This window comes from Physella acuta, unplaced genomic scaffold (genome assembly GCF_028476545.2).
Source record: "Physella acuta isolate Inbredline_101_S28 unplaced genomic scaffold, ASM2847654v3 ptg000578l, whole genome shotgun sequence".
NCBI classification, from domain to species: Eukaryota; Metazoa; Mollusca; class Gastropoda; family Physidae; genus Physella; species Physella acuta.
Window position 1 is genome coordinate 427,788 of NW_026732097.1, and position 12,213 is coordinate 440,000.

General features: G+C 43.1%; 1 protein-coding gene across 1 annotated transcript; it reads right to left on the bottom strand.

Annotated features, from left to right (window-relative positions):
* Positions 1-729: 729 nt before the first annotated feature.
* LOC131946969 (dynein regulatory complex protein 9) lies at positions 730-11,813 on the bottom strand. Its single transcript, XM_059308032.1, has 10 exons — positions 11,694-11,813; positions 10,690-11,050; positions 10,085-10,256; positions 7,916-8,026; positions 7,125-7,238; positions 5,741-5,857; positions 4,793-4,928; positions 3,313-3,467; positions 1,786-1,943; positions 730-947 (listed from the first exon to the last, which is right to left on the bottom strand). Exons 2-10 carry the CDS (start codon positions 10,758-10,760, stop codon positions 749-751), a joined length of 1,233 nt encoding a protein of 410 aa, XP_059164015.1. The 5' UTR covers positions 10,761-11,050; positions 11,694-11,813; the 3' UTR covers positions 730-748.
* Between the last annotated feature and the right edge of the window lie 400 nt (positions 11,814-12,213).

The window sequence follows — 12,213 nt, forward strand, 5'->3', positions numbered from 1 at the left end:
CAGCATCCAAACTTAACATGTAAGTTATGTCATCAATCAAAATATGAAATAAAAAATGATCAAAATTGTATGAATTAAAAAAATATCCACGTTAAAATATTTGGTTACATGGGCCTACGTCTTTTATAAATAAACATTTCTTATAAGTCATCAGTCAAAACACGATAGATCAGCAGTCAAATCACTCTAGGTCAGAGGTCAATACGAGACATGTCATTGGTCAAGGAATCGCCATAGTCAGTTCAACCAAGCAAAGCGTATTCTACAGTAAGTAATGTAGTATGTAACGTTTGAGATTCTTATCTCAAGTACCAAGGATGTTTACTACAGCACAGTTCCGTGGCGAATATATTGTCAACAAATGTATTTTAGACAATCAAACAGTAATTATGTGGATAGAATAAATATACATAATACAATAAATTCTTGATAATATGATAAATACTCTAAATGATATTTGATAATTGGCTCAATTTATACCAAAGCCAGCCTATATATATTTACATATATATATATTTACATATATATATATATTTACATATATATATATATTTACATATATATATATTTACATATATATATATATATATATATATATATATATATATATATATATACCATAGGCAATGTATTTAGGGCACTATATACAATATGTAAATAGGCTATTTTTAGTAAGTGTGGCATATATATATATATATATATATATATATATATATATATATATATATATATATCACCGCGTGTGCAATTATTTTGGCGGTGCGGGATATACGTCGCTGTATCGTGGCATCTTTTTGATGAGCCGCTCCACCTTGGGGTAGTACGGGCTGAAGGGCCCCAGCCTCTGTCGGACCATGATGCCCCGCCACCAAGCCTGGGCCTTGACAATGTGCTGACTCTGTTTCTCCAGTAGGGCCTTCTCCGTGTCATGTTTCGCCTTGATGCGCCTGGGGTGGAGTGGGTCATTCATCAGGTACGTTTTAGAAGGGTGATGGTAAGAGAAAAGACAAGCGGAGTGAAATAGTCAATTGGCTATGTTAGAGGAAATCCCTTACATCATTACACTTAAGAACGAAGAAGAAGAAGACGGACTAATATTGGTCTGATAGTCAACAGCTAGAACACAATGCTATGAGGTAAGGTTTTTCTAAATTTGCTTTAAATTATTGGATATATTTTTGTCACGCTGTTATCGATGGTAGGTTTAGGGTTTTTGGGTTAAGTGCAAGGGCTTAGTAGAGAGCTCAGAATTTTGGTTTAAGAGAGCGATACTTGTCACTTGGCCCACCCAGCATTAAAACATACCCAACCAGTCCCTGAGTCCACCCAGCATTAAAACATACCCAACCAGTCCCTGAGTCCACCCAGCATTAAAACATACCCAACCAGTCCCTGAGCCTACCCAGCTTTAAAACATACCCAACCAGTCCCTGAGCCTACCCAGCATTAAAACATACCCAACCAGTCCCTGATCCTACCCAGCATTAAAACATACCCAACCAGTCCCTGAGCATACCCAGCATTAAAACATACCCAACCAGTCCCTGAGCCCACCCAGCATTAAAACATACCCAACCAGTCCCTGAGTCCACCCAGCATTAAAACATACCCAACCAGTCCCTGAGTCCACCCAGCATTAAAACATACCCAACCAGTCCCTGAGTCCACTCAGCATTAAGACGTACCCAACGTAGAGGCATAATGATGACAACACAATTACACTGCTCTAGATCAGTACGCTACAAACAAAACCAAGCCGAGGTACGTTTAACCCAATTGACCCACCTATTGTCTGAGATGATGGGCATGTATTCCTCCGTCATATGGTGGATGTACTGGATCCTGTCTAGAACACGCTGACGGTCTTCCTTCAATGCGTCCAGCTCGTTGATTAGAATGTCCCTCTCTGTCTCGTATTTATCCACCCAAAAGGCCAAAAGTTCCTGGTGTAATCGAGCAAGAACCTTGTTTTACTGGGAGTGGGACAGTCGAGTAGCGAACATGAATGGCTCACACGAAAGGTTTGTTATATTTCAGGTAGAAGTATATCAGGGACCTGAGTACTCGGTCGTCTATACGCCTCAGTGTCTGGTCAATCTATACATCTGGGTACCCGGTCACTCTATACATATGGGTACCCAGTCAGATCGTATTTTTGGGTACCCGGTTACCCCTTTTTTAAATATCTGGGTACCCATTTAATCTATACATCTGTGTACCCATCTGATCGAATTTCTGGGTACCCGGTCCATCTATACATCTGGGTACCTGCCAAGTCTGTATCTATTGCTAACCAGTTGTGCTATTCATGTGGGTACTCGGCCATTCTATACATTATTCCACCGTTCGCAGTACATATGTATTTGTGCCATACTTAAAACGGACATTGATCAAAGCAAAAGTAGGCCTACCACAAACATTGTTGACATTTACAAACAATCACATGATATTACCAGCACACTATCACACCTATGCATAATCACACCTGCACACAATCACACCTGCACATAATCACACCTGAACATACTTACACCTGCACATAATAACACCTGCACATAATCACACCTGAAAATAATCACACCAGCACATAATCACACCTGCACACAATCACACCTGCACATAATAACACCTGCACATAATCACACCTGCACATAATCACACCTGCACATAATCACACCTGCACATAATCAACCCTGCACATAATAACACATGCGCATAATCACACCCGCACACAATCACACCTGCACATAATCACACCTGCACATAATCACATCTGCACATAATAACACCTGCACATAATCACACCTGCACACAATCACACCTGCACATAGTCTCACCTGCACATATTCACACCTGTACACAGTCTCACCTGTACTTATTCACACCTCCACATATCACACCTGTACATTATCACACCTGCACATATTCACACCTGCACATAATCACACCTGCACATAATCACACCTGCCCACAGTCTCACCTGCCCACAGCCACACCTGCCCACAGCCTCACCTGCCCACAGTCTCACCTGCCCACAGCCACACCTGCCCACAGTCTCACCTGCCCACAGCCTCACCTGCCCACAGCCTCACCTGCCCACAGCCTCACCTGCCCACAGCCACACCTGCCCACAGTCTCACCTGCCCACAACCTCACCTGCCCACAGCCTCACCTGCCCACAGTCTCACCTGCCCACAACCTCACCTGCCTACAGTCTCACCTGCCCACAGTCTCACCTGCCCACAACCTCACCTGCCTACAGTCTCACCTGCCCACAGTCTCACCTGCCCCCCCACCCCCCCCCCCGTTTACCTGTGTCTTCTGTGTCTTGTCCCTAATACTGTTCACCATGGCATAGTGACATTGAGTTTCCCTGGTCCGCTCCTTCTGCAGTGACCGTCGTTGATTGTCCACCTGCGCGTCATGGTTGATCCAGATCTTTCGGCTCTGTTTGATTTGCATCTCGGCTGACAGGTGGTGAGACAACAGTCGTTGGTACAGGTGGTGATACCAAGTGTTTGGTGTAGTGGTGATACCAAGTGTTTGGTGTAGTGGTGATACCAAGTGTTTGGTGTAGTGGTTATACCAAGTGTTTGGTGTAGTGGTGATACCAAGTGTCTGGTGTAAGGTGGTGATACCAGGTGTTTGGTGTATCTTCAAACCCAACCCCTATCTTTAAACCCCACCCCTATCTTTAAACCCCACCCCTATCTTTAAACCCCACCCCTATCTTTAAACCCCACCCCTATCTTTAAACCCCACCCCTATCTTTAAACCCCACCACTATCTTTAAACGCCACCCCTATCTTTAAACCCCACCCCTATCTTTAAACCCCACCCCTATCTTTAAACCCCACCCCTATCTTTAAACCCCACCCCTATCTTTAAACCCCACCCCTATCTTTAAACCCCACCACTATCTTTAAACCCCACCCCTATCTTTAAACCCCACCCCTATCTTTAAACCCCACCCCTATCTTTAAACCCCACCCCTATCTTTAAACCCCACCCCTATCTTTAAACCCCACCCCTATCTTTAAACCCCACCCCTATCTTTAAACCCCACCCCTATCTTTAAACCCCACCCCTATCTTTAAACCCCACCCCTATCTTCAAACCCCACCCCTATCTTTAAACCCCACCCCTATCTTTAAACCCCACCCTTATCTTTAAACCCCACCCCTATCTTTAAACCCCACCCCTATCTTTAAACCCCACCCCTATCTTTAAACCCCACCCCTATCTTTAAACCCCACCCCTATCTTTAAACCCCACCCCTATCTTTAAACCCCACCCCTATCTTTAAACCCCACCCCTATCTTTAAACCCCACCCCTATCTTCAAACCCCACCCCTATCTTCAAACCCCACCCCAATCTTTAAACCCCACCCCTATCTTTTAACCCCACCCCTATCTTTAAACCCCACCCCTATCTTTAAACCCCACCCCTATCTTTAAACCCCACCCCTATCTTTAAACCCCACCCCTATCTTTAAACCCCACCCCTATCTTCAAACCCCACCCCAATCTTTAAACCCCACCCCTATCTTTAAACCCCACAATTATCTTTAAACCCCACCCCTATCTTTAAACCCCACCCCTATCTTTAAACCCCACCCCTATCTTTAAACCCCACCCCTATCTTTAAACCCCACCCCTATCTTTAAACCCCACCCCTATCTTTAAACCCCACCCCTATCTTTAAACCCCACCCCTATCTTTAAACCCCACCCCTATCTTTAAACCCCACCCTATCTTTAAACCCCACCCTCTGGCCATGGACACAACCTACCTTTGTTGGAGATGTAGTCGTTCTCCATTTTGCTGCGCGCCTGTAACTCTTGGATCTCGTTCTGCCAGTGCCAGGCCAGGGCGGTCAGTCTCTTAGACTCGGATCTCTTTAGTGCCCTCGTCTTTCTGATCTCCTTCTGGCTTGGAGAAACACAGTCTAGAGCAAGGCTAGGTTAAGTAGGCTAATGCCTAGGTCCGGCTAGGTTAAGTAGGCTAATGCCTAGGTCATATTAGGTTAGGTAGGCTAATGCCTAGGTCCGGCTAGGTTAAGTAGGCTAATGCCTAGGTCCGGCTAGGTTAAGTTGGCTAATGCCTAGGTCCGGCTAGGTTAAGTAGGCTAAGGCCTAGGTCCGGCTAGGTTAAGTAGGCTAATGCCTATGTCCGGCTAGGTTAAGTAGGCTAATGCCTAGGTCCGGCTAGGTTAAGTAGGCTAAGGCCTAGGTCCGGCTAGGTTAAGTAGGCTAATGCCTAGGTCCGGCTAGGTTAAGTAGACTAATGCCTAGGTCCGGCTAGGTTAAGTAGGCTAATGCCTAGGTCCGGCTAGGTTAAGTACGCTAATGCCTAGGTCCGGCTAGGTTAAGTAGGCTAATGCCTAGGTCTGGCTAGGGTAAAGTAGGCTAATGCCTAGGTCATATTAGGTTAGGTAGGCTAATGCCTAGATCTGGCTAGGTTAAGTAGGCTAATGCCTAGGTCATATTAGGTTAGGTAGGCTAACGCCTAGGTCTGGCTAGGTTAAGTAGGCTAATGCCTAGGTCTGGCTAGGTCAACGTTTATATCTGAGTCAATGTGGTAGAAGGGTAGAGTGTTCGACTGCTAACCCGAAAATCTCGAGTTCGGATACAGGGCTCGAGTCCGTAGGTCTCATATTCCGAGGTCACTAAAAGTTAAGTTAATAATGCTGTAAGTAGGTTCAAGTCTATATCAGGTTAAACATCAGGCACTCCCCTACCCTCAGGTGCTTGATCCTCTCATCCCACCTCAGGGGTTCCTGGAACTTGTCGATAAGCCCCATACGCTTACACCGGGCCTGATCAAAAGACTCCTGCAGCGACTGGTAGGAACATTTCTAGAGCGGTGGAATACACGAATTTAAGAAGCGAGGTTGGAATACACGAGTTTAAGAAGCGAGGTTAGACATGTAGAGCGGTGGAATACACGAGTTTAAGAAGCGAGGTTGGAATACACGAGTTTAAGAAGCGAGGTTGGAATACACGAGTTTAAGAAGCGAGGTTGGACATGTATAGCTGTGGAATACACGAGTTTAAGAAGCGAGGTTGGAATACACGAGTTTAAGAAACGAGGTTGGACATGTATAGCTGTGGAATACACGAGTTTAAGAAGCGAGGTTGGAATACACGAGTTTAAGAAACGAGGTTGGACATGTAGAGCGGTGGAATACATGAGTTTAAGAAGCGAGGTTGGAATACACGAGTTTAAGAAGCGAGGTTGGACATGTAGAGCGGTGGAATACATGAGTTTAAGAAGCGAGGTTGGACATGTAGAGCGGTGGAATACATGAGTTTAAGAAGCGAGGTTGGACATGTAAAGCGGTGGAATACACGAGTTTAAGAAGCGAGGTTGGACATGTAAAGCGGTGGAATACACGAGTTTAAGAAGCGAGGTTGGAATACACGAGTTAAAGAAGCGAGGTTGGACATGTAAAGCGGTGGAATACACGAGTTTAAGAAGCGAGGTTGGCCATGGTGTCTAAGTATAAATAGGAGGGCGTGAGATGTGATAGAAGTAAATAAAGTTTACGATTGATGAGGTCGTTTGGGAAGAATAACGTGTTTATTGTTTCTATTATCACGAATATGATTGCTTCTCATTTTATATGTCCGGTTTTTTTTTGGGGGGGGGGGGGGGGGGGAATGAGAATCCTTCACTACCATCGTCTAACCATTAAAACCCTTCACTACCATCGTCTAACCATTAAACCCCTTCACTACCATCGTCTACCCATTAAACCTTTTATTACCATCGTCTAACTATTAAACCCCTTCACTACCATCGTCTAACCATTAAACCCCTTCACTACCATCGTCTAACCATTAAACCCCTTCACTACCATCGTCTAACCATTAAACCCCTTCACTACCATCGTCTAACCATTAAACCCCTTCACTACCATCGTCTAACCATTAAACCCCTTCACTACCATCGTCTAACCATTAAACCCCTTCACTACCATCGTCTACCCATTAAACCTTTTATTACCATCGTCTAACCATTAAACACATTCATTACCAATGTCTAACCATCTAACCATCTAACCGTCTAACCATCTAACCGTCTACTAACCATTAAGTGGATGCAGTTTGACCTTGCCTTACCTGAACCAGTTCCGATACGACCCCAGAGAAAATTTTGCGAACGAACTTTAAATTTCTCTGCCTCATCGCCGCCTCGCTAGCTCCGCGGCCGCGAACATCTTTTTCCGTTATAACCTATTCAGAATATACTGTTATATATACATACTGACATTTGTACGCTTACACTTACATGTATAGATATACATCGGGAACCCGTCTACGTCCCGTATACACTCAAGTCTTACGTTATGTCTTGTTAGTTATTGTTGTGTCCCTTGTATTAGATATATCATAGTTATGTCCCTTGAGCTTGTAGTCTGTGTTTACTTAAAAGTGAGTGACAAAGGACTAAGACGTGTTTTTGGAGTTTGTTCTCTAAGGATTGAATACAAATCTTCAGTAAACCTGATGGTGTCTCGAGTTGTGGTACAACCAGTGGAGTAAATTAACGACACGTACACCTACTCTTACACTTCAACACTCACATACACACACAAACACACAATCACACATAATTGTATATACTTATGGTCATCGAAAAAAACATAAATTAACATTACATGTAGTATTAAATAACTACAGTTATTAAATTACAGTATTTCAGTATTGAATAACTACAGTTCGGAAAATTGAGAAATAAATTTTATAATTCTGTTCCTTAATTAAATTAATTTAAAATGTACGGGCTTTATAAAACTTATATTATTTCTTGAAAATTTGTTTTTGTTGGATAAATCAGTATTTATTTTTACATTCAAATTTTATATATATATATATATATATATATATATAAAAATTGAAATGACGCTTACAGAGGCAGAGTCGCACGAATGGGCCTTTACTTCCTCCAAACCTCGTGTGATCTCGTTGACACGTCTCTCAAGGACAGGCTCGTAGTTATGCCGCACGGATAGGAAGTCTTGCTGTGGATAGAGCAGGGCCACTACAGTCACAGAACGAATCCACCAGCGGATCAGTTCAAACCTCCAGTACACTGACACAATGCCAGTGGCTAAGCCATGAGTTTTGTATGGGGATGTTAACTTTCAGTACACTGACACAATGCCAGTGGCTAAGCCATGAGTTTTGTATGGGGATGTTAACTTTCAGTACACTGACACAATGCCAGTGGCTAAGCCATGAGTTTTGTATGGGGATGTTAACTTTCAGTACACTGACACAATGCCAGTGGCTAAGCCATGAGTTTTGTATGGGGATGTTAACTTTCAGTACACTGACACAATGCCAGTGGCTAAGCCATGAGTTTTGTATGGGGATGTTAACTTTCAGTACACTGACACAATGCCAGTGGCTAAGCCATGAGTTTTGTATGGGGATGTTAACTTTCAGTACACTGACACAATGCCAGTGGCTAAGCCATGAGTTTTGTATGGGGATGTTAACTTTCAGTACACTGACACAATGCCAGTGGCTAAGCCATGAGTTTTGTATGGGGATGTTAACTTTCAGTACACTGACACAATGCCAGTGGCTAAGCCATGAGTTTTGTATGGGGATGTTAACTTTCAGTACACTGACACAATGCCAGTGGCTAAGCCATGAGTTTTGTATGGGGATGTTAACTTTCAGTACACTGACACAATGCCAGTGGCTAAGCCATGAGTTTTGTATGGGGATGTTAACTTTCAGTACACTGACACAATGCCAGTGGCTAAGCCATGAGTTTTGTATGGGGATGTTAACTTTCAGTACACTGACACAATGCCAGTGGCTAAGCCATGAGTTTTGTATGGGGATGTTAACTTTCAGTACACTGACACAATGCCAGTGGCTAAGCCATGAGTTTTGTATGGGGATGTTAACTTTCAGTACACTGACACAATGCCAGTGGCTAAGCCATGAGTTTTGTATGGGGATGTTAACTTTCAGTACACTGACACAATGCCAGTGGCTAAGCCATGAGTTTTGTATGGGGATGTTAACTTTCAGTACACTGACAGAATGCCAGTGGCTAAGCCATGAGTTTTGTATGGGGATGTTAACTTTCAGTACATTGACAGAATGCCAGTGGCTAAGCCATGAGTTTTGTATGGGGATGTTAACTTTCAGTACACTGACACAATGCCAGTGGCTAAGCCATGAGTTTTGTATGGGGATGTTAACTTTCAGTACATTGACAGAATGCCAGTGGCTAAGCCATGAGTTTTGTATGGGGATGTTAACTTTCAATACACTCACAGAATGCTAGTGGCTTAGCCTGAGTTTTGTATGGGGATGTTTTAAACCTCACAGAACAACACCAACATACGCCACTGACATATCCGCCAGGATAAATTTTACAGTCCTTACCAGAGGCGTAGCGACCCTTATCGGCGCCCGTGGAAAAACTCAATTTGGCGACCCCCCCCCCCCCCCACAGTTGACAAACTTTCCATTTTGAGCCCACCCCCCATGAATTTTTTTTATATTTATAATGCAAAACTGCAGCTAAAATGAGCTTTTAAGTTTTTTCCAAACTATTTTGGCGCCCCCTAAGGTCGGCGCCCGGGGACATATGTACCCCCCTCGCTACGCCTCTGGTCATTACCCTCTTAGAACTATATAATTATATATATATATAAATATATATATATATATATATATATATATATATATATATATATATATATATATATATATATATATATATATATATATATATATATATATGTGTGTGTGTGTGTGTGTGTGTGACCCTATCTCCACATACTAAATCCTGTCGAACCCCTCGCAGCATATACCTATTGCTACTTCTTCCCCCCTCCCTTTCTTTAACCCCATGTATTAGAACACCCCTTCTCACTTCTCCGTCATCAGCTGAAATAGCTCTACCATATCATCAGTAACTTATCCCTGTCCCACCTCCCCCCTTCTCCCACCCACAGCTATACTGCCTCACCGTTCATTAACTTGCTGATACCTTAGCCCCTACCCCCAACCCAAGGTAAAACACCCCCAACCCCACATTGAACTATACGTACCTGTTGGACGCCCATTTTTACCGTTGGCCTAAAGACACCTTTCTCGTAGGCTATGGAGTCTTTGCCCCGTATCTCCAGGGCGGGGGCGTCAAGCGTGTGGGCCAGTATGTCCAGTTTGTCGGCAAATTCTTCAAACACCACCGCGAGGTTGACGGCATCAATGGACGACAATCTGGAACACGAACACTCGTTGTCATGACGACAGACTACAACATGAACATTCGTTGCCATGACGACAGCCTACAACATGAACATTGGTCGCCATGACGACAGCCTACATTTTAAATTCGCGTTATTTTCTTCTAATTCTACATGGATTTTAACTTTGAGATCTTAACAGTTTGTTGTACCCTGTGGAAGATTAGGAGTGTGTGTGTGTGGGGGGGGGGGGGGGGGGTGGGGGGGGGTGGAAGATCATTCCCCAGTGGAAGATCAAGTATAGAGATTCAATAACTAGCAGAAGGTTGGGGGTGGAGGTGGGGGTCAGTCCCTAGATGAAGATTGTAGATATGTTCATTTCCTAGTGAAATATTGGGGTTGGGTTTAGTCCCTAGTGGAATATCTGGGTTGGGTTCAATCCCCAGTGAAAGATTTCACTGACTCACATAAAAGGTGGTTTTTTGTAGCGCTTCAGGTGTTTCTTGTCAATCATGCTGGCAATGTGTTCACAGCTCATGGTGGACTCGCTTGAAGGAGCTCTGGATAGACGTCGATGTGACTCTGGCTAGCCTGATGGTCGAGGGGCGTCTAGACTGAGTCGATATGACTGGCTATCCTGTTTGTGGAGGGGGGTCTAGACGGACGTCGATATGACTCTGGCTAGCCTGCTGGTGGAGGGGGGTCTAGACGGACGTCGATATGACTCTGGCTAGCCTGCTGGTGGAGGGGGGTCTAGACGGACGTCAATATGACTCTGGCTAGCCTGCTGGTGGCGGGGTGGTTAAGATGGACTTCAAGAGGATAAAGCTGGAAACGAGAATACCAACAAATTGAAACAAAGGTTTTGCTAAAATTTATATTAAAAACCACCCTAGTTTTACAATTTATCATTAGAATTTTACAACTGTTAGCAAAACATGTTTCTTTAAATTTCCTCTTTTATTTCTCATTTTTTCATTTTTTTTTTCATAGAGCCCATACACAACTGTATGTTTTAAATAGAATACGACCATCTTCTAGTAAAGTTTCAAACCTGACGGTCCATGGGGCTAGTGAAATAGAGTTCACCTTTTCAGTGACCTCGGCATTTGAGGAATAGTGTAGTCAGCACTATGCCCAGCCATCTTTACTTTCCCCAACGTGAGTAAGGTACCCATTAGAGCTGGATGTGACATTCTACGTACTTGAACCCGGAATCAAACTCGACACTTTCAGGTTATCAGTTGTATACTCTACTATTCGACTACTCCGTTCCATGATCTAGTAAAGCTAGACAATTAAATTTTGTAGCAATGTGAAGCTTTTTGTTTCCTCTATTTAACTAGTTTTGGGATAAAATACTCAAACATAAATGAGTCATCTCACAGCTTGCTCTAGCTGGAACAACTTGTGGATCGCCACACATTAATAAAACAGAAATCCACGTTGATGCTTCTTTTTTTGGACGTACCACTTGTATGAAATAATAGATTGAAACAATAAGGATAAGACGATTCAATTGATCGATGAATTCATAGATTTGATATTTACAAATGTTTTCAACAACTTCGTACACTTTTCAATCACAAGTTTAAACAGGAGTCTACGTTCATTTTACTTCTCATTGTGTGCGCACCAAACATCACTTCAGTGCGTAATACGTATTTCTTCAGTACGCACAGTCGGTTAAAGATGGCTGTTATAAGTTGCTTGTAGGCCATAGCGAAATGTCTTAATACATTGCATTTTTACTTAGTATTTATTTACTTAGTATAAAAATGATATTCTCTTGGTATCCTCTATAGATGTGGATCTTAATCTTTTGTGAGGTACCGAACCTCACTAGTTTTAGATGCGCATTCAACAAACCCTTTTAATAATTCTATCGTCTGACACAATCAGATCAGTGTCTAAGCTGCTGTTGCATATAGAAATGTTTTAAACGTTGTGAGGTCTAAGTTGAAAAAGCTAGTCATCATTATGGGATATGG

Excerpts from the sequence above, each read along its gene's own strand:
- LOC131946969 (XM_059308032.1), bottom strand. The coding sequence starts at position 10,760 with ATGAGCTGTGAACACATTGCCAGCATGATTGACAAGAAACACCTGAAG. Across the intron at positions 5,858-7,124 it reads TCGTATCGGAACTGGTTCAG|AAATGTTCCTACCAGTCGCT; the intron begins GTAAGGCAAGGT and ends CCACCGCTCTAG. Across the intron at positions 3,468-4,792 it reads CGACTACATCTCCAACAAAG|CCGAGATGCAAATCAAACAG; the intron begins GTAGGTTGTGTC and ends ACCACCTGTCAG.